This window comes from Acipenser ruthenus, chromosome 11, assembly GCF_902713425.1.
Source record: "Acipenser ruthenus chromosome 11, fAciRut3.2 maternal haplotype, whole genome shotgun sequence".
Lineage (NCBI taxonomy): Eukaryota > Metazoa > Chordata > Actinopteri > Acipenseriformes > Acipenseridae > Acipenser > Acipenser ruthenus.
This window is the reverse complement of record NC_081199.1, coordinates 21,429,025-21,449,903: the sequence shown is the minus strand read 5'-3', so window position 1 is coordinate 21,449,903 and position 20,879 is coordinate 21,429,025. Positions and strand designations below refer to the sequence as shown.

At 41.1% G+C, this 20,879-nt stretch overlaps 1 protein-coding gene across 3 annotated transcripts in view; it reads left to right on the top strand.

Moving 5' to 3' along the window:
* The window catches only part of LOC117426794 (collagen alpha-2(VI) chain-like), a 37,250-nt gene extending 16,865 nt beyond the window's left edge, over window positions 1–20,385 (top strand). For 2 of the 3 annotated variants that reach the window (XM_059033442.1, XM_034044801.3), the window contains 17 exons: window positions 579–641; window positions 1,100–1,153; window positions 1,498–1,533; window positions 1,961–2,023; window positions 2,276–2,338; window positions 2,703–2,765; window positions 3,276–3,338; window positions 5,015–5,065; window positions 5,408–5,443; window positions 5,688–5,750; window positions 5,924–5,986; window positions 6,472–6,507; window positions 7,142–7,187; window positions 8,952–9,104; window positions 9,218–9,670; window positions 10,075–10,113; window positions 18,244–20,385. In XM_059033442.1, coding sequence (XP_058889425.1) covers window positions 579–641; window positions 1,100–1,153; window positions 1,498–1,533; window positions 1,961–2,023; window positions 2,276–2,338; window positions 2,703–2,765; window positions 3,276–3,338; window positions 5,015–5,065; window positions 5,408–5,443; window positions 5,688–5,750; window positions 5,924–5,986; window positions 6,472–6,507; window positions 7,142–7,187; window positions 8,952–9,104; window positions 9,218–9,670; window positions 10,075–10,113; window positions 18,244–18,851 — 1,953 coding nt within the window. In that variant the 3' untranslated portion in view covers window positions 18,852–20,385. Of the gene's footprint in view, window positions 1–578; window positions 642–1,099; window positions 1,154–1,497; window positions 1,534–1,960; window positions 2,024–2,275; window positions 2,339–2,702; window positions 2,766–3,275; window positions 3,339–5,014; window positions 5,066–5,407; window positions 5,444–5,687; window positions 5,751–5,923; window positions 5,987–6,471; window positions 6,508–7,141; window positions 7,188–8,951; window positions 9,105–9,217; window positions 9,671–10,074; window positions 10,114–15,382; window positions 18,223–18,243 lie in introns of those variants that run through there. The other variant, XM_059033443.1, reaches the window with a different exon arrangement.
* The last annotated feature ends 494 nt before the right edge of the window (window positions 20,386–20,879 follow it).

Below are 20,879 nucleotides of genomic sequence, written 5' to 3'. Positions count from 1 at the left end.
GCGATGGTTCTTACAACTAAACAGACACTTTGTTGATCTAGCCTGGGATTCATATCTGTATGCTGTAAGGAGAGCTGCTCCTGAATTCAGGTCAAAGCACCTCATCATAGAGTATATCAAAACACAGTGTTAAACATCATACATAGATAAGAGGACTGTAAGAAAACAAATGACTTAATAAATACATGAAATACATAATTAACATTCAGTACAGTTGAATTGAATTCCATTCAGTAAAGAACCATTTTGGTTGTAAGTATAGACACCCCCTCCTCTTTACTGAATGTTATCAGGACCTCCTTTGGATTCCTCAGCATGCAGACCACCTCTCTCAGCATGTATCAGTCTTTTGTACGTTAACAGGATTTCTTTTAACTGCTCAGTATTTCAAGATGCCCTTTATTTCACTCACTTCTTAAGGTCCAGCAAAGCCAGATCTGGTCTGAGTCAGAGTAAACTATGGAAGAGTGTAGTGAACATTTAATTTAAGTATAACATTGACTATGTGTGAGATTGACCGTGACTGAGAGACACTGCAGGTGTCAGGTGTGGTATAACGGCTACTTGTGTGATTTCAGGGAGACCACGGCCGGCCAGGCAGAGACGGGCCCCCTGGGCCCCCCGGAGAGCCAGGACAGAAGGTAAGTGAGAATGCGGTGTAGCTATTATAAATGTAGTTGTGATAGACCCCTTCATCAATGTGGTGTAGCTATTATAAATGCAGTTGTGACAGACCCCTTCATCAATGTGGTGTAGATATTGTAAATGTAATTGTGATAGACCCCTTCATCAATGTGGTGTAGCTATTGTAAATGTAATTGTGATAGACCCCTTCATCAATGTGGTGTAGCTATTGTAAATGTAGTTTTGATAGACCCCTTCATCAATGTGGTGTAGCTATTGTAAATGTAGTTTTGATAGACCCCTTCATCAATGTGGTGTAGCTATTGTAAATGTAATTGTGATAGACCCTTCATCAATGTGGTGTAGCTATTGTAAATGTAGTTTTGATAGACCCCTTCATCAATGTGGTGTAGCTATTGTAAATGTAGTTCTTAATATATCATCACTTGTATTTCTTCCTTGTTCTACCTTTTAGGGAGAGCAAGGAAGTCCAGGATCCCCTGGCCTTCCTGGGCAGAAAGGAAGACAGGTGAGTGCAGTGCAGTACAATGCAGTGCAATACAGTACAATGCAGTGCAATACAGTACAGTGCAGTTCAGTACAGTGCTGTACAGTACAGTGCAGTGCAATGCAGTGCATTACATTACAATAAAATACAAAGCTGTTTTACACATTTTTACCATTAAAATATTCTAAAATCTCATGCAGTGGTGTAGGTTTAGTTTTCATTAGCTTGGCACACAAAGCAGTGATTTATTGTAATAATCCAAACATAAACTCCAGAATTCTCACTAATGTCTTGATTTAAAGTTTATGAACACATTTGTTTGAAGAATACATGACATTCATTGTTCTTTGTTTTTGTTTTTTCAGGGAGAAAGAGGCGGAGGTGGACCTAAAGGAGAACCGGTAGGGTGACCTTTGACCTCTGCAACGGCTTGACAAACTTCTCATACATCTTCTGTGCGATAATACTAGAAGAGACTTCACCAAGTATCTCAAACAGTTTCATCTAGAACAGTGAACATAAACCTTCTATATGTAACTCCTAAGGATCACAACACAAAAGGAGACTATTCAGAATGATTACCTGTCTGACAGTTTCTTTTCAAATGTATCAAATGTACAATACAAAATTCCTCTTACATACTGTAGCATCCTTCATCCAAAGGTATTCCTGTGAACTAAAAGCCCACCTTTGCCTCAGTTGAGCTCCTTTAAATCACCTGTAGATCAGCGTACTGTGGTCTATGTATCTTTTTGTTACTAAGAGCATAAGAAATGCAGCCCTGTCTGTACAGGGTGAAAGAGAGTCATGGCTTGCGTTGTTTTACAGGGGCGGAGAGGGGACCCTGGTACCAAGGGCGGTGCCGGGCCGACTGGCCCCAATGGAGAGAAGGTAAAGGATTTCCATCTCTGCTCTTTGAAGTGTTTGTCATTTTGTGTTGAAGAGGATTTCTTACTGCACTATATCAGGGAGCCAAGCGGCCCTGGAGAGGGTCTCCTGTACCCACACAGCATGGGAAAGTCAAACACTACAGTTCAGGGTGTTATAAAAGACTGGGGAGGTGCACCAGTGAGCTGCTCACCAGCCTCCTTGGGTTGGGGTCCAGGGAGTCGAGAAGGGAACTGATTCCTCTTCTCTTCACAGGGAGACGTCGGCCCTGAGGGGCAGAGGGGACTTCCTGGAGAAGTAGGAAACAAAGGAGCCAAGGTACGCCACAGTTTATATACACTTTCTATCAGCTGCTTTAATTCATCATCCTGCCTTTGCTTAGTTCATGATGCAGTTTCAGCATCAGTCAAGAACAAGTAGGTTCTTGATAATCTTGTGATTTATCATGTCTCAGAATCCCTCGATGGGATTATTGTCTTGTAATTCACTGTCTGTTGTTCTCTATATAACTGTTGGGCTAGCACTTTGACATCTATTTCAGTGGGCTTTCCTTTATCTCTGTATGAATCCATGTGTTCTCAATGAAGCCTGGTCCTGTGTGTGACTTGGTGATCGATAGTCTGGCTGCATATAAGGAGTGTCTCACTCTTCCTCTTGTTCTCCTTCCCTTCTCGTTCTCAAGGGAGACTTGGGACTGCCAGGACCCAGAGGCATTTCCGGAGAAATCGGCGGTTCAGGAAGAAATGTGAGTGGAAGCTTTTTAAATCCAGACAAACCATCTCAGCCGTACTGTGCACACCACAGCATCACTACAGCCAGCTACTCTCCCCCCCACCCCCAGTGCACAAACTCATTCTTACACTACAATGAAGAGCTATCACCCCTCCCAGTGCACAAACCCATTCTTACACTACAATGAAGAGCTGTCCCCCGTCCCAGTGCTCAAACCCATTCTTACAGTAATGAAGAGCTATCACCCCTCCCAGTGCACAAACCCATTCTTACAGTAATGAAGAGCTGTCCCCTCTCCCAGTGCACAAATCCATTATTACAGTATGTCATGTTACAGGAAACAACTTCCCCACCTCCAGCTTTTCTTCATGTTTGATTTAGAAATACTAATCATTTTGATGAAGTGTCTTTGTATTTTGCAGTAAGGGACCATTCCCACACAAATGCTGATGTTTGTATTCAGACACACAGTGCAGTTATACAGCACATCAGCAGCATAGTTTGAATTGTAATTGTTTTTCAGGGCTCCCGTGGAGATTCTGGTGATGTGGGACAGAGAGGGGAACCTGGAGCTCCAGGACCAAAGGTAAAAATATTCAAACAGAGAGGGGCCGACATGACTACAACTAAAGGGGGGTTAATGGATTAAACCAGGGGTTTTCAACCTTTTTTTGAAACTGCACCCTTTCTGTTGGGAGGTTTCAGCTAAAGTACCCTTTACAATTTTCACTCACTGAATGGTACCACAGTTGCAATGAAAGGCAGAATAATCTGATTAACACATTTTTTCCAGTTGATTTAATATATCATTTTTCACAACAGTCTGGGACTGACAAACTGCGGGTTTAAGACAGAATACCAAACAGTAGGCTTAATTCTTAAAACGTAATTACATGTCTTTGGATGAACAGAATTAAAAGACAGTATTTAGGAATCTCTTTGGAAACACTCGTATTCGCTTTCTATTCGGCAGATGGTTAACGGAGCATTTATACTTCTATAAAAAGCACAAACACTGTGCTTCACTGATACGACAAGATGAAAACAGCAAAGATCATGAGCAGCACAGAGCGCTTGCCATAGGCACAATCAGCAGGTGCCTGCTTCACCTATATAAAAGCCAGTCAGTCAAAGATTACATAATTATAGAGTGTTTTAGAGAATATATAATACCATTAAAAATCATTATTTTCTTTTACTTTCATTTGTGAGCCATCCTGCATTCCCTCTATGACCCTTAGAAGTACCCCCAGGTGTACGCGTACCCCCGATTGCAAACTCCTGGATTAAACGATTCATCGATCAAATACAACAAACATCCTGGTATCTAGAGGCTCTTGAGAGCCAAGATAGCTGTAAATAAAGAACATGATCGTAACTCGCTATACAAGACCAGACTTAAAGGAAATCTTGTGTTTTGATATTGACAAGTGCCATTATTCTTAAGACAAGGCTGCAGTGTTGTAAAACAGTTGTGCCTAAATAAAACGATGGCTACAGACACTTAGATTACTGTCTAGATAAACTAGCTGCAGTTTACAATGGGTTTCCCTTGGAGTGTCACTTAATGTCACACGGAAAGTCTGGGTTCAAAAAGAAAATAAAAGGTAGTTGACATTAGGGGTGTAATTCTACAATATGGTTGCAATACACTACATATCATGATATGCAGGTCCAGACACAACATTCATCACGATACATGTTAGGTCCTGATGGGCTATTAGTATGATGAGTAACAAGATCAAAAGATCATTAGTGATGGGCTGTTTGGTTAAATGACTGAACTTAAATGAGATAGGGACATGGATGTATTCACACCAAATACACAGTAAATCAAATTTTTTTGTCATTCAAGAACCATTTGGTGGTAGTCAAAATACATAATGGTACCCCAATTACAATACACCTAGCTGTATTTTCAAAGAGTTTACTCCAGTCTTTAATGAACTCCTATTTTATGAATGGAGAAAAACACCAATTGACTTTACAAAACTAGTATAAAAAATGTGATGTAACTGTATGTCTCTTATTCACTCTAAAATATATTTTTTTCTCTGTTTTGTACATTTAATGTTGAATTTTCATTTTTCACAAAACTGGAGTTAATTAAAGACTAGAGCAAGCGCTTTATAAATATGGCTCAATATAGCATACAAAGAAAGTGCAGTATCCCGATTCATCAGTGCCCCCGAGTTGACATTGTGCTGTTTGACCCTGTGTGTCTCTCTCTCTAACGCTGAGTGATGTCTGTGTGCTCTGCAGGGCGACAGGGGAAGAACAGGATTCAGCTACCCTGGCCCACGCGGACCCACGGTACAGTCGAGCATTCGCTTTGCCATGTTTACTATCTATGGGTTCAAATATCAGTGGAGTTTGTAATACCAACATTTGTAAATGCTTTTCTGTTCTTCATTATGAACATTTTTAATAAAAGTTGCTATTCTGCATGCTGCAAATGTAGATTGCAGGGATTACTGACACGACCCCAGTAATTGTAATTTGTATGCTTTGCAAGGGGTATGTTGGTTACTACTTGTTTTACTGTCTACACTAACCCTGTCCCATTGTATAATGTCAGTTCCATCCAGCTCATGTTTTTCAATGCAGAGATGCACTTGCTTCTCATTGTTAATGTCCCCCCCTCTGTGTCTGCAGGGTGATCGTGGTGATAAAGGTAACCCAGGACCTCAGGTATGATCAGCAGAGCTAACAAAACAATTCCAGTAAATCTTACCTATCTTCATAGATCTGACACATATGAAAGAGGCACACATTATGTTAATTGGTATTTTTTTCTAAAATCAATCAATACTGGATTCAGTAGTTTGACTTAATTTGCTTACAATAACAAATAAAATGAATCCATTTAGCCAGATGCTGTTTCAAGAAGGTGATACTTTGTATTGACTAATCCTCTTGTCCTCTTGCATTCCAGGGAGCACGGGGTGAATACGGACAGAAGGGAGCCCCTGGTGTTAAGGGCACTGGTGGAGACCCGGTGAGTCTGAATGGCTTGTTTCTTATTGTCTTGTTGCCTGCTTTCTTGTCGTCTCGTTGCCTGGTTTCTTGTCGTCTCATTGCTTGGTTTCTTGACGTCTAAATGCCTAATTTCTTGATGTTTAAATGCCTAATTTCTTGATGTTTAAATGCCTTGTTTCTCGTTGTCTGCAGGGTGATCCAGGACCTACTGGGGAGCCCGGACTGCGAGCACCCCAAGGAGAACCAGGAGAGCCGGTGGGTTTAAACTATACAGATTAATCTATTGATCATATTAATTGAAACTGCCTTAATTTAAATATAGTACAACCTATATGTACCTGGTATGGGGGTTTTGGGGTAAACAATATTTTTGGATAGACTGGTATAACACATCCCATATAATACTAGACTTATGTGACATATGTGATTATTTGATTGTTCACATGCTTTGATTTAATTCATTTAAAAAAACACAGACCCATTTATATCCTGTGCACCAACATCTATACACCAACATTAACACACAACACACACATGGGCGGGGCACACTACCACACTGCGTCTCTGAAATTCTCTCTCTCTCTCTCTCTCTCTCTCTCTCTCTCTCTCTCTCTCTCTCTCTCTCTCTCTCTCTCTCTCTCTCTCTCTCTCTCTCTCTCTCTCTCTCTCTCTCTCTCTCTCTCTCTCTCTCTCTCTCTCTCTCTCTCTCTCTCTCTCTCTCTCTCTCTCATATTTTACAGGGAGATCCCGGCCCTGAAGGAGATCCCGGCCTGACAGTAAGTGAATTTGTTTGGATTCCTGCAATACAGAACATACTATATAAAATGAACACAGGATGGGGTGCTGTAGAGTACATACTATGCAGATAGCATTCAGGAAACTGTACATATAAAATAGAGGATGAATCCCATACAGTACAGTGATTACCTGTTGAATTCATATAGATACTGTACAGTATAGTGAATACCTCTAGAATGGAGGATATGGTGCTGTACAGTACAGTGAATAGCTATACAATACAAGAGGGGGTGCATATAGATAGGCGGTGTACAATAGAAACTGCTGCAGCACCATGGAAGGGCTTTCCCACTCTGTCCTTAAGTTGTGCAGACCAGCCTCTACTCCACTCTATATTCTATTTGTAATGGTTTTCTGCCATTGTAATGGTATTGTTATGCGACACAAGCCTTGTAGTACAAGCCATACTATATCAAAACATGTCGGATGGTTGTATCGAGCACTGTACAGCAGGTAAAGTGCCACTTAGGTGTCTACAGTGGGTTTGTTTTTTAAAGTTCAGATTCCTGTAATGCATTATACAATCTTTTGCACAGAAATGTTTTGAAACACAATCCAATACAATCTAGTGAGTTCAGAGTCAACTAAGAGTTTGTCCTTGTTATCTTTCAGGACTGTGATGTCATGACCTACGTCAGAGAGACCTGTGGATGCTGTGGTGTGTTTCTTTGTGGTCCTTGAGTTCTGGGTCAGCTCTCTGCAGTCAGACCAACAGAAAACATGCCAGGATGTACACAGGGCAAGAGGGTGTGCCACATTAGCCAGACTAGAAACCCAGTTAAAGTGTCATGGTACCATATACTGTTTGATCAAAATACATTAACTTAAAGGTATTGCAAAATTGACGAGATGATGCTTCAGCAGGTGTAGCCTACACAGGAGAAGTAGTAGAATCTAAAACCCTATGGGGTAGATGTACTAAAGTGTTGCATCTCTTGCAATCGTTGCAAACCACATGCAAACCAGAAGGAAGTGTAGCGTGAAATGTACTAAACCAACGCAACGCTGTTAGCATCATTTTAACAAATGCTTTGCAGCCGCAGTTCTTATTTGCGTTTTAGCCTTAAATGAATATGTAATTCTGGGCATTCCTGCAGAAATTCTCAAAAACAGGGTGAAGATGCAAATGAGTGAGCAAAAATATTGTAATGAGATGTACTAAAGCTGCAGGCAATTGCGACACTTACAATTGCATCAATTTGTTAAGAACTTTTGAAAGCATGTTTTAAACAGTCGACATTGTTGCAAGCATTTCCTAGTCCGCTTTTTCTTGTGTGTTGCCAGTTGTGCTCAATGCATTTTTGAGATGAACACCCAAGTAATTAATTTTCACTAAAGTCAGGGTGTGCTTACAAGCTGAAATAACACATTAGTGTTATTTCAGCGCAATGATTTATATTTAAAATACATCGAGAACTATAAATGTATGTGTGTGCGATTTTATTGTATTGTTTTTAAACCCAACACCTCTTTATGTCAGACAAACATGTCCGGTTTAGCGAGGGGCTACTGTATGATTATGAAAAGCTTTTTGGGAGTGAAGGTTGGGGCCCCACTATATACTGCTTTTCAACTAAAATAGGTAAAATGAAGACGGAACAGAATGCATTGTACAGATGACGTTTACATTTAACAAAAACAATGTTATTTTGATTCATGCACCCTTGCATGTATAGACGTTATTATTATTATTATTATTATTTATTTCTTAGCAGACGCCCTTATCCAGGGCGACTTACAATTGTTACAAGATATCACATTATACATTATTTCACATTATACAGATATCACATAATTTTTACATACAATTACCCATTTATACAGTTGGGTTTTTACTGGAGCAATCTAGGTAAAGTACCTTGCTCAAGGGTACAACAGCAGTGTCCCCCACTGGGGATTGAACCCACAACCCTCCGGTCAAGAGTCCAGAGCCCTAACCACTACTCCACACTGCTGCCTAGACGTTATCCTTTGGGCACTCTCTGCTGCAGCAAACCACAACTCACCTGCTGCTTTTTTATTTGAAACAATGTCGTACAACTCTCGCTAGAGATCAAAATGTGCACTTTGCAAATTGTCGTAACGAAAATGCAATTTGCGGTATGTTTGTGCTGTGACTGGCACATCTTAGTACATCTACCCCATGAGCATTAAAAAAACAGTTATATTCTGTTCTTTTAAATTAGATCTCCTTAGTAGAGGCAAATGGTGTGCTATGTTCTCCTTTGCTCACCTCAGTTGCATCTTTCTGGATACCAATAGGAATACAGAATACTGCAGCAAGAAGGGAAGAGGTATATACTGTGCTGTGTGAAGCTATTTATACCAAGGTCAGAACTGTGTAAAGGATGTTTGGTGTCACCGCAAATTGCTTTGAAGGGAGTTCATCTTTAAAGAGCCGTTTCAATGCTGTGTCTTCTAGACTGCGAGAAGCGCTGTGGGGCTCTGGATATCGTCTTTGTTATTGACAGCTCTGAGAGTGTGGGGCTCACCAACTTCACCCTGGAGAAGAACTTTGTGATCAACGTGGTGAGCAGGCTGGGCTCCATCGCCAAGGACCCCAAATCAGATACAGGTCAGGACACTGACACGCAACTTTAATTATAGGACTTACTCTCAACCTCTCGTTACAGCTGGGGGTAGTAAGTGGAACATTGCAGTTGACCCGTGGACTCTTTGTTTCCTCAGGCACTCGTGTTGGCATTGTCCAGTACAGCCATGACAACACCTTTGAGGCCATCCAGCTGAACGACTCACGCATTGACTCGCTGGCCACCTTCAAGGACGCTGTGAAGAGGCTGCAGTGGATCGCGGGGGGCACCTACACCCCCTCCGCCCTGCGCTTCGCCTACGACCAGCTGATCAAAGGCAGCAAGCGCGACAAAGCCAAGGTCTTCGCTGTTGTCATCACAGACGGGCGCTATGACCCGCGAGACGACGAGACGCTCCTGCAGTCCCTGTGCAGTGGCGACGTCATCGTCAACGCCATCGGCATTGGGGACATGTTCAGCCGCCAGCAGGAGGACGAGAGCCTGAAATCCATCGCGTGCAACGATCAGAGCCGCGTAACCGGGATGAACCTGTTTGCAGACCTGGTAGCCGAGGAGTTCATCGACAAAATGGAGGAGGTGCTGTGCCCAGGTAGAGAAGCTTTAGCACCCGCCCTCTTACCTCCTCTTAGCAACAGCAACACTATCGAGCTAACCAAGGCTTTTCAATGCATTATATTTCCTGTTAGCACTGGCGACTTCATCACTTTGCTCCCTTTAAAAGGAGATCTAACCAAGGTTTTAAAATCAATTTTCCTACCGGTACTTCTTACTATCACTATCTGCTTTATCACTGCCTCATGATAGACCTTTGTTCACTATATACTTTTGATGGAGAGTATTTCTACCTATTCTCCTCTACCTTGATTGTATATAAATATATAAAGTATATACATATTTGATCATAGGGAGACTCCTTTGCATTGTCTCTGCCAGGTGTGGTGATATGTGCCTTGGGGTTCAGTGAATCTCATTGGCTTATCTTTTTTCTTTCAGATCCATTTGTTGTTTGCCCGGACCTTCCCTGCAAAACAGGTATGGAAATTCAAATGAGACAGAGGGATAGATGTACTAAGATGGGCTGTACAAACATACCGCAATTTGCATTTTCGTTGCGACAATTAACAAGGTATACATTTGGTAGTATGTACTAAGAGAAAATATGTTTATGAAAAGAGCCGCAATATACTAATTTAAATATTTGTTGCGTCCTTTTAGCGAGATCTTTAGCATTGCGAGACTTGAGTGACATTTTTTCGAAATAATTAATGAAAGGCAGTTTAATCCCATCAGATTCTATAGTGGAGCCTCCACCTTCACCCCCAAATAAAAAATGTCTTTCTATCAAAAAGCTTTTCATAATCATACAGTAGCCCCTCGCTAAACTGGACATGTTTGTCCAATAAAAGGAGGTTTAAAGAACTACAGTAAAATCAAACACACATACATTTATAGTGGTCAGTGTATTTTAAATGTATAACTCATTCTGCTGAAATAACACTTATGTGTTTTGGGTAGGCTACACATTACATTATGTAAAAATATAAATCTGTACAGTACGCCTATACAGTATACAGTACAGTACTAAAATCAAATAAATACCTGCCGCACTTTCTTTTTATTTTAGCCTGTAGGCTACTGGTAGCACAAAATAAATCATGCTGCTGCATTGTACACATAGGTGTACAATGCGAATAAATGATTATTTTAATATGATTTTAGGTTTTTGTTATTATTATTTTTAACTTGGCCTACTTAGAAGCCTAGACAATTATCACAAAATAGATCATGGTTCCGCATTGACAAGTTATGATACTTACAGAAGGACAGTCAATTCTCGTTAATACGAATTTCAAGGGACCAGCAACAAATTTTGCAGTGTACCATTAATTCACATTATCATGAATAGCCTATAAGCCAAATGTATACTGTCAGTTTTTATTTAAGTTTCTCAGGGGTGCAGTGCTAAATTGTGCACAATTACAAACCACCTGCACATTAATAGAAAAGGTGTGTTTCCTATTCCTATACAGATGTTTAGAATGAGCTAGAGGGGTTAGCGGCACATGTGTGCAGTCTATTGTTCCCAACACGTTGGGGAAACCAGAAATGTCATATAAATGTGTTTGCAAGGCTTGTAAGTACACCCTGATTTTAGGGAAAAATAGGTATTTGAGTGTTTGCGTCAAAAATGCATTGAGCACAACTGGCAACACACAAGAAAAAGCTGACGAGGAAATGCCAGCAACAGCTGCCACAGTCCCACTGCAGGGATAGCATGGCTTCTCTGGGTGACAGGCTCCAGGTCATCTTTTAAATAGCAGCAGGTCTCAATAGTGCCACACCTTGCCTGTGTATTGCGTAATCCTACATTACGCAGCCATTTCAGTTAGCAATTAAATGGATAATTGTGAAAAAAGGTGTTTCTCAGTAAGTTTTGAATGTATTCGTTGTTGAAATCCAGTCATCTTAAAGCGTCCATATCCAATCCAAGGGTTTGTATCCTGTTTAAACTTTGTTACACCACTGCCAGACCATGCTTGATATTTGGCTGCCTCAGCCAAATCATGTTCAGCTCACACACACTGTCACTGTCAGACCATGGGGTTTCAGAACAGGGTCGTGCATCACAACCAGTCATTGTTTTAGGTCCAGGAGTGACCTGAAACAGTAGTAACATGCTTTACTTAATGTCTGGGCAACAGGTTTTACCTATATATCTTGTAGCATGGCATCCATCGTCATTTTATCTACAGTATGTGGGTATTTATATCACATTTATTTTGCATATCATTCCATGCAGATACAGTGGCTCTCAAAAGTATTCACCCCCCTTGGACTTTTCCACATTTTATTGTGTTACAACATGGAATCAAAATGGATTTTGCCACTGATCAACACAAAATTGACCCCCTTTGCTATGACACACCTAAATAAGCTCTGGTGCAACCAATTGTCTTTAGAAGTCACATAATTAGTTGAATGGAGTCCACCCGTGTGCAATTAAGGTGTTTCACATGATTTCAGGTTAAATACCCCTGTCTCTGGGAGGTCCCGCAGTTGGTTAGTACATTTCCTAACAAAAACTATATCATGAAGACGAAGGAACATTCAAAGCAAATCCAGAATAAGGTTCTTCAAAAGCACCAATCGGGGGTAGGATATAAGAACATTTCCAAGGCATTGAATATCCCCCCAGAGCACAGTAAAGTCCATTATTAAGAAATGGAGAGAATATGGCACAACTGTGAATCTGTCTAGAACAGTCCGTCCTCAAAATCTGAGTATCCAGGCGAGAAGGGCACTAGTCACGGAGGCCACCAAGAGGCCTATGGCAACTCTAAAGGAGTTGCAGTCTTCCACGGCTGAGCTGGGAGACACTGTGCATACGGCAACAATAGCCTGGGTGCTTCACAAAACTGGCCTTTATGGGAGAGTGGCAAAAAGAAAGCCATTGTTGAAAAAAACTCACATCAGATCTCGGCTAGAGTTTGCCAGAAGGCATGTGGGAGACTCTGAGACCAAGTGGAAGAAGATTCTATGGTCTGATGAGACCAAAATAGAGCTTTTTGGCCTCAATGCTAAGCGCTATGTTTGGCACAAGCCTAACACCGCACATCATCCTGAGAACACCATCCCTACCGTGAAGCATGGTGGTGGCAGCATCATGCTATGGGGATACTTCTCTGCATCAGGGCCTGGAAAGCTTGTGACGATAGAGGGCAAAATGGATGCAGCAAAGTACAGAGAAATCCTGGAGGAAAACCTGCTGAAGTCTGCAAGAGACCTGGGACTTGGGAGAAGATTCATCTTCCAGCAGGACAATGACCCCAAACATACAGCCAAAGCCACACTGGAGTGGCTTAAAAACAAAAAGGTCAATGTCCTGGAGTGGCCCAGTCAAAGCCCGGACCTCAATCCAATTGAGAATATGTGGAAAGAGTTGAAAATTGCTGTTCACTAAAGGTCCCCATCCAACTTGATGGAGCTTGAGCAATTTTGCAAAGAAGAATGGGCAAAAATTGCAATGTCCAGATGTGCAAAGCTGGTAGAGACTTATCCAAACAGACTCATGGCTGTAATTGCTGCCAAAGGTGCCTCTACCAAATATTGACTCAAGGGGGTGAATACTTATGCAATCAATTATTTTCTTTGTATTTGTAATTGATTTTGAACCATTTTTATTTTTCACTTTGACATTATGGACTTTTTTGTGTTGATCAGTGGCAAAAACAGCTAATTAAATCCATTTTGATTCCATGTTGTAACACAATAAAATGTGGAAAAGTCCAAGGGGGGTGAATACTTTTGAGAGCCACTGTATATTTATGGTACTGAATGGTATTTTGTAAATGTGGCTAACACCACAGTATTTACTGTATGTATGAACTCTGAACTGGCACATGTCTACAGTATAAGCATGTCTGCTAATGTTGGCCCTTCAGGAGGTAAACTGGCTGATTTGCATGATGGGGCATTTTCATTTATTTTGCATCTTCTCTGAAATACCAGCAGTGCAGTTCTTTTTTGCTGTGCTAAAAAAAAAAAAAAAGCAGGCTCCACCAGCTGAGCAGACAGACAGACAGAATATGACAGCTACCTAAAGTGTAAGAAGATAAGCACCACTGCTACCTACTCAATCTAAATGTATCTTTAAAAGATGTTGAGGGTTGTTCAATTAGTCCAACAGAGAGTGAGACCATGGGACCAGGTATGAGTTCACCACAGTGTGATACCGGTTTCAGTGTAGGTAGAGAATTGCAATTGGTGTAGTTGTGTATGAATTGCTGAACAATAAGACACAGCAGTTTTATATGGCACACATGTCATTTAATGCGACTTTATGTAAATTAGAGATACAGAGTGCACCCTATGGGCCTTCGTGGAAGCTGGGTCTACTGCTTATTGCTGTGTAGTCCTTAGGTGACTTCATAACCGTGAGTGCTACAGTGAGTGCTCTTTCAAAGGTGTTTTTAGAAGGTAAAATACAATAGTAATGTTTTGGAGGACTGTGGTTGGGAACTCCACTATACTGGGCCGAGAATTTTGGGCAGAACTTTGTTTTTTAACTTAATTTATGTAAATCTGTGAGTTTCCATTTGCTTTGTGAATAATAAAAAAAAAAAGTTCTGCTGTCTCAATCTCAGTAACTGAGAGCTTTTCATTTGTTAAGTGAGTTCTGTTGTCAGCTTCTAATCATATCCGGGACAAAGATACAGGTTTATTGTGGTGGTCTTTGTCCATCTGTCCATACAGCCGTATGTCAGTCAAACCTCAAGGTGACCTTCATTATGCATGAAGTCTGGCTATGCTACATCTTGGAAACTGCTTGCCTGAAATTTGAATGGTGTTTGTTACAGTAAGATACTGACTGTGCTGTATCCCACTGGGGCTGGTGTTATCATGTTGCCTGCTGTGGTCAAACAGAGAGAGATGCTTCCCTTTTCTCTTGCCAGTTGTTGGATTGAATGAAACTCCCTTGTATGTTTTTGTTTTGTTTTGTGAGCATGTCACCACGACACCGGTAGTAACTGACTTCCTCTTGCTGCCTGCTATCTCGTTACCATTGCATCTCAGTGTGAGCAACCTGCTTCATGCCTGTTTTGATGTTTCATCTCTAACACCTTGTCTGCATGTAAAGCCAAAGAAAACCTGGAAGTGGAAATACACAACATCAGTTTTATGGACCTCTGTCTTTCTACACCAACTAGCCCTCCAGATCTGAGCCCAGGCCTTCATGGATGAAAAGCAGGAGAGGCTTGTGAATAAACCTGCTGTCTATCTACAACACATACACATCTAGATTGGAACCCATGCCTCCAGAGGTGAAAGGCAGGAATGAGAGGCTTGTGAATTAGCCCACTGTCTGTCTGCCCCACTTAGCCCTGCAAATTGGAACCCAGGCCTCCTGAGGTGAAAGGCAGGAATGATAGGCTAGTGAATTAGCCCACTGTCTGTCTTCACCACCACGTTGGAACCCAGGCCTCCTCAGGTGAAAGGCAGGAATGATAGGCTAGTGAATTAGCCCACTGTCTGTCTTCACCACCACGTTGGAACCCAGGCCTCCTCAGGTGAAAGGCAGGAATGATAGGCTAGTGAATTAGCCCACTGTCTGTCTTCACCACCAGATAGGAACCCAGGCCTCCTCAGGTGAAAGGCAGGAATGATAGGCTACTGAATTAGCCCGTTGTCTGTCTGCGCAACCATATTGGAATCCAGGTCTCCAGAGATGAAAGGCAGGAGCGGCTCCACCTAGCCCCCCCCCCCCCCCCTTTTAAACTCTTGTTTTAACGCTCCCTTGCAGATGGGACAGAGCCTTGGAATGAGTTGTACCCAGCCCCTGCAGAGGAGGGGAAGGACCCCTCAAACCCCAACTCCATCCCCACCTCCATCTCTGAGGTCCGGCACTTGTTAAGCTCCCTGAAGGCGAGCCAGGACCCCGATTCCTACCCCAAAGTGGTGGCCACCCTGGCGTACACTGCCCAGAGAGCCAAGCTCACCAAGGGAGAAGACAGGGAGAAATGGACCAATCTGTTCATTGACACCTTCAAAATGGTGTACGGGGACATCATGGGGGACCCAGATATAGCACTAGGGTTGTGCTAAACTAGTCAGCAATGGCAGCCAGAACTTCATACTCACTGTCTTTATAATGCAGTCCAATCATTCAGAATCATTGTTGTGGTATTTCTGTCTTGTTTGCTGAAGCAATTACATTTTCTAATGTTTTTGGTTGAAAAAACAAGAGTATGCTGTGTTTGGATTTGTGCCGCTCTAGTTAATGCTACACCAAAGCAAGGCAGTATTACTGCTATCTGCAACTAAGATCATACTGATTCCTTTTCTTGCTTCTTTCCTGCCAATTAATGTAAGATACAGGCCTCAAATTCCACTTCCTCTGCCTCTGTACTTTATTGGAGGTATCTAAGGGTAGATACAGCCACTGTTCTTTGCCGGCAGCAGGCACTCTTTTTAGTCATTTGAATGGTATTTCCCATTCCTCTGAATCATTCTGGCCTTTAGCCTTCATGTCGGTACAACCAAAAACTGGATGTTAGAAAAAATAAATGACAAAATGCATTCCCAATTGATATTTTAGCCAATAATCAATTAAAATGTCATCATTGTCCAACCATAGCATTGTCTGGAATGAGAATCAGATACCTGCCTCTGTATGGAACTATAAAGGTAAAGTCATGTCAGGTCCAGTCGCATAGGAATGCACAAGAACTCTTGAGAATAACAGTCCTTTAAAATTGGAATTGTGTATATATTTTTTTTATTTTTGTGAAAGTTAGACAATGGCAGTGTTTACAGTCAGACACAGTGCTGACAGTGTGTTAAACTGATCAAAAAACATACGCTCAGATAATGTTAGATTGTAAGTTAAGTTTAAAAAAATAGAAGGAAATGTGTGGCCTTGATTTTGAAATGTTAATATTTGGTTGTTTCTGTGGTATAGTATTGTTTTTAATGTGATCTGATGAAGTTTCTTTAAAGTAACCCTTTTGATACAGTACCTGTCTGGCATCTTTAGGCTGTTCCCATGATTCAGTAATGGAGAACAAAACACTATCTATATATGAGGATTCTTATACCAATAATGCATTGTAATGGCATATCCCTTATAAAAGTTTACTTGGCTTGCTAGGAGGTGTATTTTTGTAATTTAGCAGTTTCCCTTCGCTTGTCCCATGTTTATACAATTCATTTATAGTTGACCATAGTTTGCCATGTTTATGAATATGCTGTTCCGTACCTCTCTGGGCTTTACAATGCTTACCTATTCTTCACATTGTTCATATTGTAGGAATCCAATGGAATATGGTAGGAATCCAATGGAATATCATAGGATTCCAGCATGTACAATGAAGCATGTTTCTTCAATCTTTAAGAAAACTTTTTTTAGTAAAAACTTGATCATTCCCATAAAATGTTTTTGTTTTTCTCAAACAAAATAGAGCAAATTGCATGGTCTGCATGGTCTGCATGCCAGAGAGTAATACTCGATGAGTGAAGCGAATCATGTCTCCAGGTATTTTTGACCAAACAGAAAACTAGCACAGTTGCTCTTATACTTCAATGTGAAATGAAACACTGTAGTGGCCAGTGATCTGTAATGAATTCAATGGAATATGGTAGGAATCCAATGGAATATCATAGGAATCCAGTGGACTATTACAAGACAATCAGATATTCCATTGAAATCCATATGGATCTGCAGCGGTTGTTTTAAAGTGTTATTCCATTAAAATCTCTCTATTATCTCTGATATTTTACAATACACTGTCTCAATGTATTGAAGGCATGCTATAACCCTGTGAATGTATAAGTGTCTGGCACATATCGGATATGTTAAATTGTCCAAGATGACTGTAAGAAGCATTTATATGTAGATCTTCTTTGTAAATAAACTGAGAAAAGAATGAAACATTACATTAAATTAAATACATGTATTGAAAGCAATTCAGGATGTACCATGTGGTTTATTTTGTTTTGTATTTTATCTTGGTTATTAATTTCTTAACCCATTCCTTCAAAAATCTTGTGCTGTTTAAGAAAACAGTTCATTTTTAAGGCCTAACTAATCTCAGACCAGGGTTTTGAGTGCTTCCTCTATGGGCTTCATTTATTTGTAGTTGCTGCATTGTTTGCTGAAAAAAATGTTGCTTTGTATGGTCAAAGTTTCTGGTGATTGGAGTGTTCTGTTGCTTGGCTTCTTGAAAAGTGTTGAATGACAGTGTCTTAGCAGGACATAGAGCAAACAAAAAAAGTACTAAATATTAAGTTACAATTGCATGTTTTACATGTTTTTGATTTTCCAAAGTTTTCTCAGCTAACAAACAAAAAATGACCCAATGCTCTTGTACATTTTTCAGTCCTGCACTTCATAGAGAAGTCATATGATGAGCACAGAGAAGTTAGAAAAGCAGTGATTGGTTACTGAGCAGGAGAGCCAAACACGAGGATTCCAACTCCCCGAAGTCAGCACCTCCACGCTTTGGCTGTCCTTCACAGAAGCTGCTCTCACCAATGAACACATGCTAGACAATGACCCGGGCTCTTGGTTTCTGAATAGGGACTGATTTCATGAAGCATGTAAATGTGATTAAAAACAACTATATGCTTCCGAGCAGGGAAACTAACTGTGTTTTTGTCCCTCAGAGCTTGCCGTAGCGCACTGCACTCAGCGCCCAGTCGACATCGTCTTCCTGCTGGACGGCTCGGAGCGGATCGGCTTTGAGAACTTCCGCTACGCCCGCACCTTTGTGGAGGACGTGGCGCGGCGGCTGACCCTGGCCCGCAACAAGGACGATGAGCTGAATGCACGCATGGCCCTGCTGCAGTACGGCAGTGAGGCCGAGCAGAGAGTAGCCTTCTCCCTGTCGCACAACCTGACCGTCATCGCAGACAGCCTGGCGCAGATGAGATACCTCGACTCCTCCTCCAACGTGGGCTCTGCCATCATCCACGCCATCAACAACATCGTCAATGGCCAGGGGGGGAGCCAGAGAGTTGCCCGGCGCAACGCGGAGCTCGCCTTCGTCTTCATCACGGATGGCATCACCGGCAGCAAGAGCCTCTCGGAGGCTGTCACCTCCATGCGCAAGGTCGATGTCGTCCCCACGGTGATCGCCGTGGGTGACGATGTAGACATGAACATCCTGCTGCAGATCGGACTGGGAGACCGGACGGCCATCTTCCGAGAGAAATCCTTCTCCCAGCTCTCCAAGTCCAGCTTCTTCGATCGCTTCATCAGGTGGATTTGTTAGTTGTGCTGTCAAGGGGGGGCGGGGGGGGTATATTATTGGATATAAACACAGAATCTTTTCTTGACATATCAGTAACTTTTTTATGAGTTTTTATGATTCATGGGTTATTTTATATGATTCATGGGTTAGAATTTTAAACAGGAAAAAGAATTACACAATTATTATTTTTTTTTTACATTATGGTGCTATTGTTAGAGAAGTTTTGGAGACTGTGTTTGTGTTTCTCACTGAGTATGCTTCTGTCACTTGCCTATAATCTGGAGATAATCACATAGTGCAGAACAGCCCTCCAGCTGTTATGTTGGCAAATTATACCATAAAACAGATTACAGTACAACGCACTTGCAAATTCTGAGTTAAAACTATACAACACTATGTCAAGTCCTGTAGATGCAGAGGTGATGTGGGAGAACTGCACCCAAGGTGAGAAAAGGAGGGGAGGTGAAAGGAAATTGCAGTTTCTTTATTTCAAAATGAATTAAAACATTGATGAAGGCATTACCCAAAACAAATTCACAAAGTCACCTCAGGATATATAATTGAGTGTTTGGAATTAAGTTTGTGGTAATAATTTTAATTCGATCTGCCTAACACTTATTTATAATTGTTGCAACAACAGTTGCAAATACATTGCAACTACACATATAGGTAACCTTTCTAAGAAATGTATTAAAATGTTGAGCTTTTACATGCTGTAAACTTGTACCCAGCTCGAGAATTGTTTTACTACAAAAAGGTGCTATAAAGCGCATTAACAGTAAAGTGAATTAATTTAATAAAATACAAGCACAAGCAGGTAGGAATCTTGTTTGTTTCCTGTCTATGAAGTGACAACTGCAATTCTTAAACATATTAATATTAATGCAGAATGTGCAGGACATGAAGCAAATATATGTATTCAGTACATCTTCAGTTGAAAGTGGCGTCTCCCATGATTCCTAGCTGAAATTATTTTTGCAACCTATCCTGGGATTTCATTTTAAATATGAGGGCGTTTTCTATATAGCGACTTTTAAAGGGAACCAAATAACAAAACCACTGTAATACAAACACCTGATGAGTTTTGCCATGTCAAGCAGTGTTTGCATCAAGCTGTAAGTATGTAGACACTGCTGAACTTTCTGATGAATTATTACTTAAACAGTCCAATACACCACACTCATGGACAAGCATTCTACATAACGCTACATAAGGATTCACTTTAATCAGCTATCCAATATTATTAAAAACTCTTTTAACAGTAGACAGTTATCATCTTATTGTAACCGTGTACATGAATGTCAATTATCCGAGGAAAGCTAGTGGCAACATCAGAGTTTCTGCAGGCTGCTGACAACCAGTTTATTTTTCGAGCAAATGTCAGTCGGGATGTCTGATCTCACATACCAGAGCGTCTGTTGAACAGTCCTTTAATAAAAAAAGGGTTGTATCTGTAAAATGCCACCTTGCTACCTGGGTTTAAAAAAGGGGATGTAGCAGAATCAGCTTTCTGTTTTGTGCATTTTAATAAAATAAAATAAAAAAAAGTTTTTCCCACTGATTGTGTCCTGTGTTGTTGTTAAGACTCAGCGCCTTGTGTGTTAATTCGTTGTCATTGTCTTTTCCTTTCATTGTCAACTTCCAAGTTCCGCCCTACTGCCATGCTGTGGAAGCCCAGACAAGGTTGCTTAAAAAGAAATCCTAAAAAGCCTAGCAAGCTACCTCAGCAGGTCACCGTAAGATAGTTTCAGTTTTAAACAATTGGTCTAGTTTTCAGCTTTTCAATTTCCAATGTACACTTAGCGTCCACAAGATGGCAGGGTTAGATTGTTTTTTTAAAAAAAAAAATAAGAGGAACTACCTGTAGTTTATTGTAAAATGTTCAGGGTTGGGGAGGGGGCTGACCTCAGGCAAACTGATATCATTTGGTATCATTTGATTTTACCTTTCATTCGCTGACACAGTAATAAATTGGACTGCTGATGCCAGATGATTAGAGATTAGAGATGACTTCTATATCTCCATCCTCAATCAGCCGTCCTCATTGCT